This window comes from Phallusia mammillata, chromosome 4, assembly GCF_965637545.1.
Source record: "Phallusia mammillata chromosome 4, kaPhaMamm4.hap1.1, whole genome shotgun sequence".
Classification (NCBI taxonomy): domain Eukaryota; kingdom Metazoa; phylum Chordata; class Ascidiacea; order Phlebobranchia; family Ascidiidae; genus Phallusia; species Phallusia mammillata.
In genome coordinates, this window is record NC_137255.1 from 11,054,704 (window position 1) to 11,074,288 (window position 19,585).

The window sequence follows — 19,585 nt, forward strand, 5'->3', positions numbered from 1 at the left end:
TCTTGTCTTTTTCAATTGCAAGCATCGTCAAAATCTTGTAATCAAGAGGGAGTGTACTGATTTTAACAAATACATTTTGCTAGCATCAGAAATTTAAACATCATGAATTAAAATATCTTAATGTTCAAATTGGCTTAAATGTTGTGTTTTCATTCTGAGCGAAATTTATGTCAAAACCTGCATTTTTTGCAAACTTCGGGCTATAGACTACTGTAAGTGCAAACTGCAAAGATGGTCCGGTATCACTTACCATTTTAAACAACTCCGAAATTTTGTAAAGATTATAAACGTTAAACGTTTCATAAAACTAGTAAAATGTCAAGTCAACGTTGAATGTAAACAGTTGTGTTAAACTTGTGTTAAAAATGTTTTTAACTTGTGTAAAAATTATTAATCGAGCTTAGGCTATAGCCTTGTTTGTGTAACGGCAATGGTGGGTTAACCTAGGACGTCATTTTTTTCATTTTTTTTCAACTTGTGGAGCACCACAACCATAAAATACCTAATGATGGAAGTAGCAAAACAATTTATGGGTCAAAGATTTTACGATAACTTGCACTAATGGCGATTAAGAATTGACACAGCAATGTAAGTATTGCTCATCCAGCAGTTTTATTGTAAACAATCGACGCTTCGACGTCCTATACAAGACGCCTTCATCAGGATAATGACAAATCTTGCAGGGCAAAATTCTTATAAATCGACAAAATGCAAAACACATTCACAAAAAACAGCGACAACAAGATCGCGCGGCTGCAAACTCGCACCAACGCAATGATAACACAAGCTCAGTGCTGTAAAAGCGGCCGATATTAATTTATCGGCATTAGAACATCTGTGTTAACGTTCATTGTGTTGGCATGTGAATGGGTGCTCCAAGACTCTAGGAAACTTCGCTTGTGATAATCAGTTTCCTTCACCAACACCTGAGCAGCAGAAAAATTAATGCTGAGGTGGTGAGTAGCTGAATGGTTTGCTAACGCTGATTTCTTAGCATCATTCTTGCCCACATCCCTTTCGTGCTCCTTCCTGCGCGTATTTAGACTTCTGCCCGTCTCACCGATGTAAATTTCGTCACACTTTCCGCACGGTATAGCATACACCACACCCCTTGTCGCAGTAGGATCTAGCGGGTCTTTTGGGTGCGACAGAATCTGACGTAGGGTGTTTGCTGGTTTAACCCCAACCGATACACCGAAATCGGTCAATATACGACGGATTATATCTGTTAACCCTGGTATGTAAGGTAAGGTGACGAAGGCACGTTCTTTGTACTGGATCTGTTTCCGTGAAACCTTTTTATCATCACGGAGAATCCAGTTCGGGTAGCCATTTAACCGCAGGGCCTCATTTATCTCTGTGCAATTCCGTTTGGAGCAATGCAGGGTCTGTCGTCAAGTGTACGGCCTGGTCTTTAAGTGCTTTGACAACAGCCCTTTTCTGGTTTAATGGATGATGGGATTTAACGTGTAAATAGCGCGTGGTACTGGTCGGCTTGTGGTACACACGCGAGGAGAGTTTACCATCCGCCGCTTTCAAAATTTCCACATCTAGAAACGGAAGACTGTTCTTGCTTTCCAATTCCATAGTGCTCGTTGCACCTCGTTGCACATTGTTTAAATGTCGCAGAAACTCTGTTACCTGGTGTTTATCAATGATGCAGAATGTATCATCTACATACCGTCGCCAAAACCGTGGTGGTGTGGCAAAAGTTTGCAAGGCACGTTCCTCCACAGACTCCATGACCATATTGGCAACGGCCACTGACACAGGAGAGCCCATGGCCGTGCCATACATTTGTTTGTAAAACGAAACTCTGCATCTAAAGTATGTTTGTTCCAAGCAAATCTCAAGCCCCCTGTGTATGTCTTCATGAGTCCATGTGGTCCTGTCTTTAGGGCTGTAATCATCGAGTATACGAGACTCCGTTATCTCCAATGCTAGATCGATTGGTACGTTGGTAAACAATGAAGTAACATCAAATAAAACCAACGTTTCGACTTCACACAATGAATGTTGGGCTTTCAAATCTTTCACAAACTCTGCAGAATTTCTGACGGCAAATTCCGTGTTTCCGACCAACGGTGCTAAAAGTCGAGCTAGATATTTGGCTAGGTTGTAAGTGGGGCTTCCAATAAACGACACGATCGGACGAAGGGGCACATTCTTCTTGTGGACTTTCGGCAGTCCATATAACCGTGGAGCAGAACCATCTGTACTGTGCAGGTGAAACATCGCACCGGAAATGCATTTCTTCAAAGCACTAACAAACTTGTTGAGAACTTGTCCCGTTCTTCGGGTCGGGTAACGTGGCAGTTTCTTGTACGTGCTTGAGTCGTGCAAAAGCTCTTGAATTTTGTCATCATAAACCTTGCGGTCCAAAAAAAACTATTACGGGTAGAAATAGTAATGTCATCATTGGCTTTGAGATCTGTGACTGCACGACGCTCGGATGTCGTAAGATTACAAGGAATGCCCCTGTGAGTTTTAATACAATTAACTAGCTTGCTTTGTATTAAAGTTTTAACATGCATCGACAAAGAATATATACCTTTTCAACACAGGCCGACATACTTGCCTTCGAACTGTTTTTGGTGCAACTGCAAAGTTGGTTCCTAGTTGCAGAAGCTTTAGCTCCACTTCGTTTGGCTGATAGCTGGACAGATTAACGACCCAATTTTTCTTCTGAAGCGTTCCGGTTGCATTTGTGGCTTCCTTGCGTTTTGGGGCATTCGAACAAAGATGACGTTCCGTGTTAATCGTGAGTTGACGTTGAAGGGCTTCGTTACCCGATTTAACATACAATTCAAAGCGACACATGTGATGGTGTGAAAGAATTGCGGCTAATCTGCGCAAAAGCTCTTTTGAGAGCTCAGAGCATTCCCTTATCCGATGATGAGAGAGGCCTATGCGCAGTCGAATGAAGGACATTCCACATTTCCACATTATCTTTTTACCCGCTGCCGAATTATGAGGCGATCTAAACCGAAGCGACCGAGGCAACACATTGTCACTATAAGGCATCTATGGTTGAAAAAAGGTGCACCTTGTGTCATATGTTATACTGTGAAATTTATCCGCTATTTAGCCTCAAACTTACACTCCAGCAATTTCATACCATATAAGAGCCAGATTTAATTTTTTAGTGACCCTAAAAAGCTTTTAGAATTTTGGTTGCCAATGCAGTGATAGCTCGTAGATGGTGGGTTGATTTGTGGCGAGCGAAATAAGCAAAATTAGGCAAAATTGAAGGCAAAATTGTTGTAATGAAATTTACATTTTTATACAAGCCGACGTACATCAATCGAAAAAGAAAACGGTTTGGCGGCACATTTAAATAAAGGGACATCCCTGAAGATTCGTCTTTTTCTGTGGTGCGCTTTCTACTAATGCTCTGAGCATGTGCTCACTTTGCCTAGTGGGTAATAGAGCCATGTATACCACAATAAAGCTGCAGTTTGGCAAACCAAAAAATATGCAATTGGGTCAAAGACACAATGACGTGTATTCTTGACTGTCTTGATGTATTTTTCAGAAAAAGTTTTGCCTGCCTAAATTTCAAAAAAACGATGATATATCTGCACATCGTACATATGAAGCGTAAAAATATAAAAATATGAGTAGAAATTGAAATATTCAAAAACAGCTATATATTGCATAGAAGAAAACTGAGCAGATAATTCCAATAAAAATCAACCGCATTATAATTTCGTATCTGGCTTGTTTAGCTATGTTCGTTGTGGTGATCAATCTTTCTATAATGTTGCCTTTCGAACCAGCCGCATTTACGAATGGAAAATCCACGTCCGGTATGTCTACATCCAAAAAGTTGCAAAGCGGTTTCCATCCCTTTAAAATTTAAGTTTTATTTCAAATTGTCATTGTTTAACTTTAAACACCTTCCCTACCTTGCCAACGTCAAGTATCAAAAGGTTTTTGGGCGGAATAACTTTTTCCACGTAAGCGTTGTGGCGTCTGTAATGAATCCTCCATAGCCAAGATTTTTCAAGCCCACATCCCTGTTGTTTACACGAAATAACTTACAAAAAATTCTTGGATTCCGGTTGGCGACAGTAGTAGGCCAATTAGCATTAAATAGTTACGAGACTAAAATGACATTAAAAGTGTTTTTTTGATCTATTGTTAAATAGACAGCCATTTGTTGATTCATTGTGACGTAAATTTCCCCTAAGTATTATCGCGTTTTGGTGCTGTATATTCCCAAATTCTCGCATAAAAATACATGAAGGATGTTCAGTGAAAAACGTGAATCACTGCTTTGTTTGCATTAGAATGATCACAAATTTAATGACTACTTACAAACATGTATTGGTAGAGTTGTCTCATGAATATGTCAAACTTTTTGGACACTTGAGAAAGATAAGTCATCCAGTAATAATCTGACATTATGGCGTCATTCATCTTTTTAATGCTAACGTACCATGCATCTTCTTCTCGAACGGTCAAAATAACCTGTTTTTTTGTTCAATGTTAACATATTTAGTTATTGCTGACATAACAGAGTCACAGTTGCGTGTAAACGAAGCTAACCTTTGCATCGGGCCAGCGCTTGTAAAATTCTTCAAACAGAAACGAGGGTGGCATATCAACAAGGCATTCCACTCCGTGCTCTTCATACTTATCCAATATTTTTGACAACGGCATTGTTCCATCAAAAAATCGTTGATAATCGTCCATAAACATATCTATGTGCTCCAAGTAATCGTAGACTAGAAATATAAGAGCCAACAATTTTAGTAATTTTGTTCGTTTTCTCAAATGTGTTGAAATGGCTCATTATGTTTCGATCATTTAAACTTTTCGTTTTTATTTTCATTTAAATTCGATTGTATAATAATACAAGATTTGTATTTAACGATTTAATTGGTGGTTCTGTTGGCGCTGACAATCACTTAAAGTTAGTGCATTTTTATTTATGAGACAGAGTTCCCGGTTGAAACATAGACTGGGTGTATTTGTTAAAGTTTTTTAGTTAAATGAAATGGGTTAGATCAGCTAAACCCGATTTAAAAAAGCACAAATGGGAATCGATACTACCAATCTTTCTTATGTCTTGTAGACTTAGACTCATGGCAGAAGCATGTTGCACACGTCGGTAATTGAAAATTGTTTTAAATTATAATGTATACATGCCTTACAGTCAAAGTTTTCGAAGATAAAAATCTAAAATTACCTGCGTACTGGTTTGGCACCGTGATACCAAAGTTAACGCATATACACTACATTGCTTTCGGTTGGGTATTTTTAGGCACGTACTATCACGAAAAGTTAAAAACAATAACAACAAAAACACAAATGCAACAGAACTTACTCTTTTTGTAGCCAAGAGTATGAAGAGCAGCTGTCAAAGATTTGGTTCCAGTTTTTGGCAAACCCGCACATATTATTTTTACCATTTTGTCTTGTTACTTCTGCAATCTAGGTTGGACAGTTTGTGCTGTAGTTGTTGAGTGGCTCGTCTCCATCAAATTGTCCTTGAAACAGTGGACTTTGGTTCGGCGATCTCTTGTTAGCAGATGATTACCGGCACATTCAGTTTTCGGAAGCCCACATCGTCTCAGGGTTTCCCATAAGTCTGACGCAAACATTACATTGATATGTCGGGAACATTGCTACGAATTTTCGTTTACATTACCCATCGATTTCTTACCCATTTATGTTATTTCCCCAGTCCCAATTGTATTAGCCCGAAGGAATGTTCAACAATGTCAGAAACAGTTTTGGATTTTAACAATTTGGCAACAAAAACAAAACCGAAACAAGCGACATTTCACGAGAATGGACTTGTTACTTTTCACGTAAGACCTTGGAAGAACAACTAAGGTCGTGTGTCGACTTAGTTGCTCAGAACTTAGGTCGTGTTTTAACAATAATGAGTTTGACTTTCAGTGGTCGTTGAAACAACATAAACAATGATGGCACGTACATAATAACTATATATGCGTCAGCCATATAGCAAAAATTTTCCTGTTTTGGTAATTACAGAGCATCCTTCGCTATTCGTAAATGTCAATATTTACCAAGTGGTTAATACAACAATCAATTCTCCACATACTGTGACGCCGTATCGACAACGTTAAAGGAAAACTGAATGCCTTAAATCAGCGGTTTCCAACCTTTCTGGAGCCGTGACCCATTGAAAACATTTGCCAAGTTTCGGTGACTCCATGGATAAAATTAGTAGGCCATATATTATAATTGACTTCTAAATATCCAAAAATGTATTGGCTCATTGTTTTTACATGCAATTGTTTTGTGATCAAGTTCAAAAAAACTCTGTTATAGTGAATAATATTTTGCCACTTAAACGTTTCTCAACTTGCAGCTGGAGAAATGAATGACATCTTTTAGATGTCGATCATTGCCATTTATAATGCTTGGTGATTTGCCAAATCTTTCCAGTGTGAAAAAACAATGAGCTGATAGGAGCACTTATCATCGAAGATCGTTTTCCATATCCATCGAAAGCTCAAAATCTGGAATATTTCAATTTTCAAAAATAAAAAAATATCGTAGGTGATATATATATGTCACGTCATAATAGTCAGAGCGTCACATATTCTGCGCTCAGTCAATGACAGACACTCAATGACCAGAACAATTGCGGTTGTGCTAACCATTGAACCGCATTAAAAGCTTGCAATCGTCGTCCTAACATTTTCCCGGACAAATACTGCGACCTTCGTGTGGTGTGATTTTTACATTAACAACTTTCAGGTTTGTATTTGGAGCGAGCAGATATCGGTAGCCTTTTTAACGCCGCGTGCCAATTTACTTGTTTTGTCATTGTTATAGCTTCGATTGCCAACATTTTTAGTGGTTTGAACTTTGAGCCGACTAATTAAAGTAGCATTAGAAAGCAGAAGGTTTGTTTGTGTGACGATCTAAAGACTATTACCTAATATCGAACTCAAAACAAGCAATGACTACAAATTTAGGTGGGACCGTGGGTAAATGAAATTTGGTGTTGGCGTACAAGTTGTAGCAATTTGCTGCATAAAATTTAGGTGTCTGTATGTATGTATCACCTTACATATAGTATGGAAATATTATCGTTCTTTAAAAAATGTCACTTCACATAGTAAACCGGCTAAAAAACGGTCACTTGTTACAAAACGGTGCATAAAATCGCAACATCAGTCCTGAAGGCCTTACTACTAGCAGTATATGATCTACATCAGGGGTGTGCAACAGGCGACCCGCGGGCCACAATCCGGTCCGTCATGCTATTTAGTCACCAACACACTGTTTAGAGAAAAACATGCAAATCATCTAGGAATTCAGCAAAATGTTCCACTAGTTTTTGGCAAATCTCCTAAGTTGCTATGCTATACATAATAAGTCCTAAACCAGCGTTTTCTAACCGTTGGGCCATATACAGCAGTTTGCAAGTACTTCACTGAATGTGACGTCATAGGTAAACAATTATTTAGTTGTGAAAGCCAGTGTTGCGGCGAAACTCTGATTGTTTTAGAACAGGGGTCGGCAACCTTTTTTGTACTGCGGAAAGTTGTTGAAACTAAAATTTTATCGCGGACCGGCCTTAAAAATGCAAATATTTAGCAATTAAAACGCCTAAATTTGTTTACCATCCTCGGGAGACATGGACAAAATGTTTTAAAGCGTTTAACCTGAAAAATGATACAGCCCGGTAACGAAGACCTCGCGGACCGGCACCGGGACACGGACCGGGGGTTGCCGACCACTGTCTTAGAAAATAAATGTATTGGTGCTTTGGTAGAGTTTAAAATTTATTGTGTACATGAAAACATATTGTATGGCCCTCGTTTGATGTCGGAAGTTGTTTATATAGCCCACCGACCGAAACGGTCCCCCAAATTTCTCCAGCGGTTTCCCAAAATTTGCCAGTAGCCTAATAAATAATTCGTTTAAGCAAATATGGCTATTTTTTCGTATTTAAATGAAACACTTGCGGTCTCTTAAAACTACTTAGCGGTCCCCCAAACCAAATCTTAAAAAAAACCTGACACCCATGGTCAACATGGTGTCAAACCAAACGGTACGGCGGTATTAAGAATAACTAAACTTATCCAATTTTACTCAAGCGAAAAAAAAACTTTTGAAGATGTGTTAAATTCTCCCAACGTGTACACTTCGCATTCTTACGGGGATTTCTTGAGGCAACTGCGTAAAGTAAGTCTTAGGTACAAAATTTTTCGGGGCCTACGTGGAAAGAAATAAGAATTAGTAGAATGAAATGTTGGGTGAATGTTGTTAAAAGATCGAATGTTGATAAAAGAACAGTGATGAGAGATACGCAATAGCCCAAAAAAATGTTTGGGCAACTTCACCAGACAGCCACACACTCGTGGTTTCCGCGTGCCTGCACCCAAGAACGTCTACATTTGTGCCAATTGACATTAGCCAGTAATTTCACATGTACGTGGCAATGGAATGACGTCTAACACAGGAAACCTGTAGATTGTGTCATTAGCTTTTAGCCAGCATAAAGTTAATAATGAGACAGATGTGAGAGATACGGTGTGGTGATCATTAACCAACATCACTGCTTGGAACATGGATAAGTGTACGGTTGTCACGTTTCTGATTTGTGGACTATTGCAATGTGGATTTGTATCGGCCAGCGAAAACGTTACAAAAGTAAGTGGATGTATTAAATGGACTAAATATTTAACGCCGGATCGGTAATGTCTTGCAGGGCTGTAACAGAGTAAGAGATGTTAATTTCTACCAGGTTACCGTAACGCTATGTAAAGCACAAAAAGTGACGAATTTCACACCTTTTAATATCAAAAGTGAATACTCTGTATGGCGGATATTATGATGCTTGGCAAGTTCCTTCGATGGCTCGGGGCCATTTAAAACTTTGCAGTGTAGCCTACGTGAGTTACAGCACACAATCTCTGCATTGAACTTTGACATGAACCGTAACACGTTTTACACGGCAGTTACCCCTTGGTAATGAAAATTATTTTGTTGGACGATGTTTTGCCGATTTATAGACATAAATTGTGTTTTAATTCACATTACATTCCGTTAAAAAAAAACGTTAACTAAAACCGTTAAAACCCAAGTATAGTAATCTAAAGCGCTTTCGAAAAGCTATTTTGCCGCTATAGACTGCCGTATTTAGAGGAAATATTTCAATGATGCTTTATATAGTCTAATCGGGATGTACATGTAGGTGCGGCTTATGGGCGGCGATGAACCCACGGATGGAAGGGTTGAAGTATTTCACAACGGTGAATGGGGCACCATTTGTGACGATGACTGGAATATTGACAGTGCCTCTGTCGTTTGTCGAATGGTTGGATACGACGGAGCATTAGAATATGTCCACAGCGGCAAATTTGGTCCTGGAGAAGGTGTGATTTTCTAGTATCTTAATTACTCTTACTTACACGAGTTTAAACTCGATCAATTCAAATTGTGGTTTAGCCTACAAGGAGTCACATTCAGTGTAGAGAAAAGAAATCGCCTAAACATGTCTTTTAGGCGTCACACCGACGTTTGTTAACTATATGCTAGTTTTTACTACGCACCGGATAAGTTTATTAATGATTCACGCGGGCCGTATAGTTTTCATGCCTTAGCGCCGTCTTTCCAAACTTAGCCCGCGAGGCGATTTTTATAGGGACGCCAAGATATGATCTTTCTACAATCTCATTTAAAATCTGGTGATGCTAGTCTCATCTTACGAGCAATGCTTGTATGTTTTGTCACAAGTAACAAACGAAGGCAATTGTTTGCGCACAATTAACACTTGTAGTCTTGTATGTGACGTAACAAATTGACCTTGTATGAATTCTGGGCGTTGTTATCTTATGAAACTAGGTGATATTAATTCTACATGTTCTACATATACTTATACATATTGAAAAACTTTCCTAAGAAGTAGATTAATTTTTGAATTATACAAAGTACGATTTGGCAAACCGAAAAATGTGGACGCGGGCCGGATGAAATGACCTCGAGGGCCGGAGTTTGATTTATGTGATAAAACACTAAAATAGCGGATTTTGGTTTCAACTTACTTAGTCACAATGACGGACAACCCAATAAAACCGATTTTCAGGTAATATTTGGATGGATAGCGTATTGTGCACGGGAGAAGAGGACAATATATCCGACTGCCCGTTTAACGGTTGGGGAGAACATGATTGTTCTCACCATGAAGACGCAGGCGTTCGATGTAATAGTAGAAGAATATATGGCGCAAAAAGTAGTGTAAGTTTTGAAAAATAAAGATGTACAATGTCGAGGCATTGACAATAATATAAAACAAACTGAACTACACATACCCACTAAAGCTAAACAATTAACCGTTAAACATAAAAGTGAAAACCTAAGTTTGTCTTAAAAAGCAATATTAGTTATAACTTTGGTAATGCCTTCATACTTAATAAGATTAACAAACAAACTGCGGCACCACGCGTGAGTTCTAAACTTGCGCCTCTTTTTGTTTTGTGTCTAGTTAGATTTTTGGGGCACAAACATTCGAATGTAGTTTTGTAGTGCGTTTGTTACCTTTTTGTCGTAATATTCATTGCGGCAAAATCGGTAAAACATAATCGCAAATTGTAGGTTTCGTCTGGTGAACTCGACTTTCTAAGGCTAAAACCACCTCGGGGTCAACGGCGTCGTATTCTGCAAACCCATGGATTTGTTGAAATTTTATATCAAAATAAATGGAGGAAGATATGCACCGATGAGTGGGACAAGAATGTAGCAACTGTGGTTTGCGGACAACTTGGTTTTCCTACAGCAGCTCCAATACACGGCCTCAAAAAGTACATGTAAGTGGTCACGATTTTTTACTTTGGTAGTATGGGCGCTTTCGCTTTGTATTGGTCGGTGCTTACACAAAAGTAATTGCCTATTAAAAAATGCATAATTTTGAAATTTTTTAAGTATGTTAGGTATTACGTGCCGCGCAAAGTATGAAAATGTCGTAACATAACCGCAACAAAACCAAAACAAAATAGAACATGTTACATCGACATTTAATAGTGATAAAATGCCACAAAATTCAAGCGCAACGAGAAGCAAAACACCCTCTGCGTACTGAGTAACACCCAAAAAATGAAAAAATTTTAACCTTGTGCCCGACAAGCATTAAGCTGAAACATGACACTGTTCACCTGCTTGGTCACGATGGAGCACTTGACTATCAACAGCCGTAGAGGAAAGGTCTTGTGCTTCGGTTTGGTTGCACAAAGAAAACTGTTCTTTTCTAAAAATGGAACTTACAATTCCTGGTACTGTTTAGAACGGGGGTGCTACCTGCGGCCTGTGGCCAAATGTGGCCAACTGATTAAAGGTTGTGCAGCCCGCGGAGATGTCAAATGTACTGACAAACGAATCCAAATATTATTTCATATTTTCGAGCATTTCTGCGACCTGACAACATACGGCTAGAATTAAATGCGAATTTAACTTGCAGGATGCAGCAAACAAAGTAAAATCACCTTCTGCAAAGTAAAATCATAAAAGTGCGATCATGGTAATTTTATTTGGCCCCACAGTGACAAAGTTGCACACCCTTGGTTTAGAATCAACTTAACCTTTAACTTTATCAACATTGTATTGTTTCGTCAGGGCAAAAGCAAGAAAAAGGCACAATTACGTTTTATCGAATGTCACATGTTACGGTGATGAAAACAGCTTGAAGCGTTGCTCGTACGTCGTACACAATGCTGACAAGCACAACCGATGCGAAGGTAGTGGACCCCTCGCCATCAAATGTTTGTCTCCGAGATATTCCAGTTCAGGTCACAGCAGAAGAAGAAAAAAGGTACCATACACGGCTGTCTTTGTGGAAACATTTTTTCATTGATTAAAAAAATAATTTGAGATTAACGTGTCAGCCATTTTTTTGAGTGTTCCATTGCATTATAATTTACCGTATAAAATAACTATGTGTATACAACTTTAACACCGATTAGCAAATGAAAATAAATTTCTCCCAAATGACTTCAAATATGTTAAATTGTGATAAAAAGTTCAGCGGAAACCTGAGGTTAAAAGCTGGCGCGTCAGAAGGAGAAGGTCGGTTGGAAATCAAAATGTCAGGACGATGGGGAACTATTTGTCATCGAAGTTTTGATCTTCGCGCCTCAAACGTGGCCTGCAGGGAACTCGGATTCGGTTCTGCAAAGAGGGTTTTGATCGACTCATATTTCGGGCAAGGTAATTATTTTCTTCTATCAAAGTCTTTTTTGAAACGACGTTTTAATAAGATAATAAACCAACTCATTTAAATTTAAACATTTTAGGGCAAAGTGCCGTCTGGCTTTCCGGTGTCCAATGTATTGGAAATGAGACGAGTCTACTCAATTGTGAGCACTCGGTACTGGATAGGCGTGATCCTGATGACGATAGTGATCCACATGCGTGTACGCATTCGGAAGAAATTGGCGTTGCATGTCATGTTCCCAACACAGGAACACACAAGAAGGTTATAGTATCTCCGTTTTCTTTCAAACAAATGCCAATTTGTTCCTGTCCAAACTGCTAAAGGGGTAAAAAACAAAAATTTACCCTTTCAAAGCATAGTACGGCGTAGACGTATATCCAACAGCTCGGACAAAAAGCGGACAGGATGCACTTCCACGAAATCTGACATGCATTTTTGGGCTACTTGACTGCGGTACTAAATATTTCAAATTCACATTCAGATTCGCTTGGTGGGTGGACGAAATCCCAAAGAAGGAAGAGTTGAAGTGAGGGTAAAGCAAAGTTGGGGTCCGGTTTGCAGTGATAATTGGACAATTACAGAGGCAAAAGTTGTGTGCAAACAACTTGGACTCGGGTTCGCGTTGCACGCGCTTAAGGTACGAAAGTCTGATTCAAAGAGGAAAAATAGAGGAGGTCACAATAAATTTATTCGACAGGATGTATATTTCTTTCCTGGTAGTGAAAATGCTACAGTTATTAAAATGACTGGTGTAAATTGTGTGGGAGATGAATCCGCAGTTCACCACTGTCACCACGACGGCAGGCACCTGCAATCTTGTGGTGCGGCAACTCATACACTAACTCCATTTGCTGGTGTGATATGTACTGAAAGTAGGTATTGTTGCAGTTATTGTAAGCGTGAAAAGCCATGATATGTGTCGATATTGCTGCAAGTTTGTCAATGCTTTTTTGACATAGAATGTTTGATCACTACAAACTAAAACTTTATAGATAGCAGATGTGGTCAGGGCTGTCTGATTTGTAAACACATTGGCGAATAACGTGGAAAGGTTTCAGTAGAGTCCATTACAAAATTCACTTAAGTTTCTTAATGTGATACGTTTTTCGTTTATTTTAAAGGATTTTTTTAAAATTACAAAATTATAGCTAACATTTTTAGAAATGAATTTATTCTTTATATGTCTCCCATGTATTTACCATCTGCCGCGGCACGGTTATAATCTTTCTGTTGCTCTTTAAGTATAACGGACACTTTTTCTCCTTTTTCACCGTAGGACATAGATTGAAGACGCGCTGTTTTAGTCCACATATGGGATCACCTGATAGCAGGGTTGGGTAACGAGTCCTATTAGTCGAGTCTCAAGCCGAGTCAAGTCAAATGAGGTTCGAGTCTCAAGTCGAGTCAAGTCATTAGCGGTTCGAGTCAAGGCAAGTCCCAAAAAATTTTGCGAGGAAAGGTTAAAGGTTTAGATAGTTAATCTATTTGAACGGTTCATCGCGACCTTTTTACCTTAAAAACGGACACCACTTCGTTACAGCGAACAAATCCCATCATCGTCCCTTTCTTAAAGTACGGTCAACTTTAACGAAACACGTCAATTGACACTCATTAAACAGCGTGGAAAAGAACGTCAATCTGGAGTTTTTTCAAACCAAAAATTGATATTTTACTGCATGCGCTAGAGCGTTTGTTCAGTAATATAAGCGCTTTAAAGCGAATACTTGGCCTTGACATGCATTTGATTTACCTTAACCCAAGCTATAAGTACAACGCTTAATGCCAGCGTAACAAAGTTTGTTCATGTAGCAGCGACTTCGTTACGTTAAAGTTAAGCAAAAATAACTTCGCATAGCACAGTAAATTGCTGCTGTTGTTTGGTTAAAGCCAACTGAACAGGTTATTAATTATTAGAAATTTCCGTTTTGTTGGTGAAATAACGAGTCCGAGTCCGAGTCGAGTCTCTACTAAGACGAGTCCAAGTCAAGTCGAGTCTTTTCACAACTGAGACCCGAGTCAAGTCAAGTCTTTTAAAAAGGCGACCTGAGTCGAGTCACTGACTCGAGTCTCCCCATCACTGCCTGATAGACACCAGACCACGCCGATTAAATATTATTTGTATTTTGTAGTGTCACCAGATTTGGTGCAGGACGTTCCACTCCTACAACAATCAATACATCTTGATGAACAGCCAATACACAACCTTCGGTGCGCAGGTATGGCTTGCTATCAGTCACAAGAGTAGGCCTACTACCACACCGAAAATTTAACATCAACAATAGGCTACATGTTTATTGGATACAGCGGAGGAAAACTGCCTGGCGTCTTCGGCAGATCAGATGATTGATGACCCGTATGGTACTCGAAGATTGCTAAGGTTTTCAACACGGGTCTGGAACAGAGGCAGAACCGACTTTCAACCAGCAAAGCAACCAAGGGACTGGATATGGCATCAATGTCATGGGTATAAACTTTTACAAGAAATTGAAATTAAAACTACTAAGCTAGGCCTTGTCCCAAGTGTTACAAGCTTTTTTTCCAATTTTACGTTGCATGTAAGTAAATTATTTTCCCCTTATGATAGATTATTTCACTTTTGCATGGACTATGAACTAAATATTGCATTTTACTGATTCAGCGCTAAAGCACTGATCCCCAAAAATGAATACTTAAAATAGGTTTCCTCTCCTAAAGGGTCTAGGCCTAATCTTTCACACGTTAATTGTTTATTTTTACTGTGATTTATATATCAGTGTGCCGTGACCCGTGGTTTCCATAGACGCTTTAGGGCTAACCTCAGTTATGAATTTATGTTCATCTTAACCAATATGGTCGAACTGGCAATCCCCTAACGCAGGGGTCCGCAAATAGTGGGTCGCGAGACCTTCCAGTCTGGGTCGCGAGATATTTTAAATTTCCCATGAATATAAGCATCGCATCTACAGCAGTGCTCTTCAACCTTTTTTGGCTTGGTGAACCCTTAAAGTTGTTGTGACGAACTCATGCACCCTGTTTACTTAAAACGGTTAACTGAGATAAAAGCGATATGAAAAATCATTATGCGTATTATCATGTCAATCAAACCGAGCAGAGCTGGCAAAAAAATGCTTGAATTGCTTCAAATACTCCAAGCATATGTTCGCGATAAGCTTAAACTCGATGTCCTAATATAACCGGACTGTAACGCACTATCAAACTTGGACACGGTGATAAAACATTAAAAAAGTTTAGCCTACCTTGGCTCACATCATTTGAAACCTACATCTTTTTTCTAATATCCTGACAGTCAAATATTAATGGTTCATTAAAAGTTTGTAATGCACCCTTGTATACCCCCTTCGTACTGGTGCACCCCATGCATATTTTGGTGCAATGTGTTTTGGGGGACCGAAACGGTCCCCCAAATTTCTCCAGCGGTTTCCCAAAATTTGCCAGTAGCCTAATAAATAATTCGTTTAAGCAAATATGGCTATTTTTTCGTATTTAAATGAAACACTTGCGGTCTCTTAAAACTACTTAGCGGTCACCCAAACCAAATCTTAAAAAAACCTGTTTTGGTGCACCGTGCACACCGGTTGAAGAGCACTGATCTACAGTAGCCTATTAATGAATTTCGGCTTTTTTCAACCTTTTAATCATGATTGCATTGTTACGTATGACTACGTAACTGTGACATACAGTCTATGTAACAATGCAAAAAGTTAGGCGCACCTATGCAAGCATGCGTTTTCTTATTAGCTGTGTTCTCAACACAGAGCCCACAGTTCTCGTTTGTTAGAATAAATCAGGGAGTCGAACCGGAACGGAACCCGAACCCGCGAACCGGTTGGAGCGGTTAATTTCATTAAACCCGAACCGAAAATCACTATTTTCTAAAAACCCGAACCGGAGTTGAACCCGATATTTTGTTTGGCGTTGGACCCGAACCGGAACCGAACCAGTAAAACATGAAGTCTGTTTTCTATTTTGTGATTTTTTTCAGAACAGCACACTGAAGATACACGAGATAACGCTTATAGGGCGTGTCAAAACTGTGCAACAGTGCACGGGCAAAATTCTTTTGGAGTTTGATAAGGCCAGGTAGATGATGGGTAGAATTAAATTAAAACAAATAAAAATTTGAACCGGTTTAAAAACCGCAAACCGGTTCGGACCGGATAATTTGCCCAAACCGGAACAAAACCCGAACCCGAAAATATACATTTTTGAAAACCTGAACCGAACCCGAACCCTTTGAAACAAAGCCAAGTGAACCCGAACCGAACCTGAACCCATATGACAAGCGGTTCGACTCCCTGGAATAAATACGTTAGTTTACCTCATGTTTTATGTAAAAATAGCAACTGACAATAGCATAATATTGATATTTAGTTGATAAGTATTTTCCACAGACATGATGCTTGGGTCGCGAGAATTTAGAGCAATTTTTTTAGGGTCGCGCCAAAAATTATTTGTGGACCCCTGCCCTAACGAAGCTGACATGTGCAGTATACAAGACAGGACCGGCAATGGTGCTTGTGATTCGACTTTTAGGGGCTTTACCGCTTATCCTGCGTAGCTTAGTTGGTAGAGCGCGAGTTCTGGAAAGACTTTAGTCGTGGGTTCGAGTCCCTTCGCAGACTTGATGTTTCTAACCTACGCCTTGAATGCTATGGTGGTGAATGCATGGTGACCGACTAATACGGTAAAACGCCTTTGATGGGAAAACGCAGGCTTGATGTTTCTAACCTACGCCTTGAATGCTATGGTGGTGAATGCATGGTGACCGACTAATACGGTAAAACGCCTTTGATGGGAAAACGCAGACTTGATGTTTCTAACCTACGCCTTGAATGCTATGGTGGTGAATGCACGGTGACCGACTAATACGGTAAAACGCCTTTGATGGGAAAACGCAGACTTGATGTTTCTAACCTACGCCTTGAATGCTATGGTGGTGAATGCATGGTGACCGACTAATACGGTAAAACGCCTTTGATGGGCCTGGCGTAGGCTACTGTGATTTGCAGTTGTCTGATATGGTTGGCTTTACGTAATAACACGCGCTCAAACGGATGTGCTGCAGCTGTTTGTCAGTGTTATTTGTGAAACAATTTGAATTTCCTGGCAATACACCATTTTATTAGTAACGTTTTGTTTTTGTGCCTTTTCACTACTTGGGAAGATATAAGTTTTGATTTGAGTTTAATTAATGCATTTCTTCCTTTTTGCGTATTTGTCTTTCTAAACATAAAAATGATCACACCATTTTCATCCTACGATCTATTTGTGTGTATACGTTTATGCGGGAACCCATTCGTTTCTGCTTGCAGGAACAATTATTTTGTAAAATGTCATGTTATTGTTGGGACCCAGAATTTTTTTTGTCACAATCACCGAAAAAGGATGCCAACGACCAAAATCCTAAACCCAACAGTGACAAGAGTATGTTGACCTTCAATCTCATAGTCACATCTTTTATGTTGATCAGAACAAATGTGTTACTTCATTTAGAAGTTTTTAACACACATTAAATATACTTTACAGGCATTATCACAGCATGTCACAATTTACTCATTATGACATACTTGACTTGAACCGCACCGAAGTTGCAGAGGGTCACAAAGCAAGTTTCTGTCTGGAGGACACAGAGTGCGACCCTGGTGTACCAAAGAGGTTTGATTGTGATCAACCTGGTGGTGGCAATCAAGGCATTGCAGTTGGATGCGCAGATAACTATCAGTAAGCAGTACAAACTACTGACTAAAAGCATTGTAAAATTTGTAACGAGCACATCTGAAAAGAGACTAGACATGTTGATGAATATGTGGAAATAATCTGACCACACTAGGCATTCCGTTTCTTACCGATTTTAATCCCCTCCCTTACGCATTTTTATTTATGTTTGCAATGTAAACAGCAGAAGAGTTTAGGTGCTATTACAACAATTAATGAGACTTCATATTGCACATTTTTTTCGTTTCATTTCTATAACTTTATTATTATTATGACTGTAATTTACTTTCAAACACTTTATCTCACTACAAGACATACGATAGTGCTAATTTAAACTATTTAATTAGGAACACTATGCACGGACTTGAAAAGTAGTTTAATCATAAACATTACTGCCAAGGTAATGGTGTATATAGAATACATCGTGTAGACGTTTCGACAATCTCTGTTGTCATCATCAGTACATGTTTTCAATCAAGCTGTGGAACACGGTATACACGATGTATTCTATATACACCATTACCTTGGCAGTAATGTTTATGATTAAACTATTTAAGTTTGTTTGAAGTGTCAATGCATTCGCACAAATATTTTACAAAAGTCTGAATGGGATTATGAAATGTGCCTTTTTGTTTGATTGTTAGATACAACATTGACTGCCAGTGGATTGACATCTCTGATGTGAAGAAAGGAAACTACTTGCTGCGTGTAACTGCTGCAATATAAATAAATTTAGGTGGCAATTAAACTAGATTTTTTATTTATTTACAGGTTCGAGTAAATCCCCATTCACTAGTAGCAGAATCAGACTTTCAAAACAATGAAGTTTATTGCAATTTGAAATATGATGGCCACAGAGTATGGGCATGGAACTGCCACATTCGTAAGTGTTGTGCAGCTCTAAATTGTTCAAGTTAACACTAGTTTATTATATTATTTATTTTGCAGCTGATCACTATGACCCAGCTACAATTGCACAATACTACAAGGAAAGTATATACCCATGAAGATCACATTTAATTTGCCTAGCATTTAAAAATGAGGAGTTCCTTTCTAAGCATTACTTTTATTCATAATGCAACAGTTTGCCATAAGTGGATGAAGTGGGGATGTTTTTATTGCAAACCATGTTTATCATTTTTGAACTGAATGTAAAATATTTCTCGCGCCCAAAAGCTTTTTTTTGCTTATGTTCTTTTGCCATTAATGCTTTTTATTTGTCAAAAAGATTGACAATGAACGTATATTGAATATAAATAAAACATCCTGCAGAGCTAACAGAGTTGAGAATGTACAAAATTCAAATGTTGACATCCACAAACTTTTTAAACCACATCTCATCACTTTGAACACTTGCATACAATCGACGGGTAGTTTTTAATCCAACTTGGTTGTGACTGGCTATACCGACCACATACCACATATTGTTGAAGGAACAAATTAGTGGCTCTGAATGCTGTTTAAAAAAATAATAAAAACATTAAGCAAGATTTTCTGTGTACATTTTTACTCCTAGCAAGTAACTGGAAGAGTAAGTATCTATTAAATTGTTATTTCATTAACTATGCAATCAGTTTGGTTTCGATACATGTCATATTTTATTATAACAAGGAACATTTATTCTTATGAATGGGTCACTACTTTACACAGATGAATATTCCTGAAATTAAA

The 19,585-nt window shown here is 38.8% G+C and overlaps 4 protein-coding genes across 5 annotated transcripts in view; 1 reads left to right on the forward strand and 3 right to left on the reverse strand.

The window, feature by feature from the left end:
* Positions 1–812: 812 nt before the first annotated feature.
* LOC145223451 (uncharacterized) lies at positions 813–2,946 on the reverse strand. Its single transcript, XM_080089876.1, has 3 exons — positions 2,575–2,946; positions 1,524–2,370; positions 813–1,357 (listed from the first exon to the last, which is right to left on the reverse strand). The coding sequence occupies exons 1-3, from the start codon at positions 2,944–2,946 to the stop codon at positions 813–815; spliced, it is 1,764 nt and encodes a 587-aa protein (XP_079946002.1).
* A 561-nt stretch (positions 2,947–3,507) lies between these two features.
* On the reverse strand, positions 3,508–5,528 carry LOC145224834 (uncharacterized). Its single transcript, XM_080091422.1, has 5 exons — positions 5,333–5,528; positions 4,552–4,730; positions 4,321–4,473; positions 3,909–4,019; positions 3,508–3,849 (listed from the first exon to the last, which is right to left on the reverse strand). The coding sequence occupies exons 1-5, from the start codon at positions 5,415–5,417 to the stop codon at positions 3,637–3,639; spliced, it is 741 nt and encodes a 246-aa protein (XP_079947548.1). The 5' UTR covers positions 5,418–5,528; the 3' UTR covers positions 3,508–3,636.
* Positions 5,529–8,414: 2,886 nt separating this feature from the next.
* LOC145222388 (lysyl oxidase homolog 3-like) lies at positions 8,415–19,192 on the forward strand. Of its 2 annotated transcripts, none has more exons than XM_080088493.1 (15): positions 8,415–8,643; positions 9,188–9,368; positions 10,079–10,230; positions 10,588–10,799; positions 11,602–11,797; positions 12,006–12,192; positions 12,279–12,460; positions 12,681–12,836; positions 12,897–13,071; positions 14,329–14,415; positions 14,504–14,663; positions 17,726–17,920; positions 18,559–18,622; positions 18,686–18,797; positions 18,863–19,192. In XM_080088493.1, exons 1-15 carry the CDS (start codon positions 8,560–8,562, stop codon positions 18,919–18,921), a joined length of 2,202 nt encoding a protein of 733 aa, XP_079944619.1. In that variant the 5' UTR covers positions 8,415–8,559; the 3' UTR covers positions 18,922–19,192. The 2 variants fall into 2 exon arrangements, with proteins under 2 accessions (XP_079944619.1, XP_079944620.1); XM_080088494.1 differs by lacking the exon at positions 8,415–8,643 and adding an exon at positions 8,727–8,885.
* LOC145222386 (sushi, von Willebrand factor type A, EGF and pentraxin domain-containing protein 1-like) overlaps positions 18,719–19,585 on the reverse strand; it is a 39,293-nt gene continuing 38,426 nt past the window's right edge. Inside the window, exon 55 of the mRNA XM_080088492.1 lies at positions 18,719–19,370. Coding sequence (XP_079944618.1) covers positions 19,215–19,370 — 156 coding nt within the window. The 3' untranslated portion in view covers positions 18,719–19,214. The remainder of the gene's footprint in view (positions 19,371–19,585) is intronic.

Coding starts and splice junctions, on each gene's coding strand:
- LOC145222388 (XM_080088493.1), top strand. CDS start 8,560: ATGGATAAGTGTACGGTTGTCACGTTTCTGATTTGTGGACTATTGCAA. Junction 11,798..12,005: donor ACAGCAGAAGAAGAAAAAAG/GTACCATACACG, acceptor TGTGATAAAAAG/TTCAGCGGAAACCTGAGGTT. Junction 12,193..12,278: donor CGACTCATATTTCGGGCAAG/GTAATTATTTTC, acceptor TAAACATTTTAG/GGCAAAGTGCCGTCTGGCTT.
- LOC145223451 (XM_080089876.1), bottom strand. CDS start 2,946: ATGTGGAAATGTGGAATGTCCTTCATTCGACTGCGCATAGGCCTCTCT. Junction 2,371..2,574: donor CAAAAACAGTTCGAAGGCAA/GTATGTCGGCCT, acceptor TTGGACCGCAAG/GTTTATGATGACAAAATTCA. Junction 1,358..1,523: donor AATTTTGAAAGCGGCGGATG/GTAAACTCTCCT, acceptor GGAATTGCACAG/AGATAAATGAGGCCCTGCGG.
- LOC145224834 (XM_080091422.1), bottom strand. CDS start 5,417: ATGGTAAAAATAATATGTGCGGGTTTGCCAAAAACTGGAACCAAATCT. Junction 4,020..4,320: donor AACTCTACCAATACATGTTT/GTAAGTAGTCAT, acceptor TGTAAACAACAG/GGATGTGGGCTTGAAAAATC. Junction 3,850..3,908: donor TGATACTTGACGTTGGCAAG/GTAGGGAAGGTG, acceptor TAAATTTTAAAG/GGATGGAAACCGCTTTGCAA.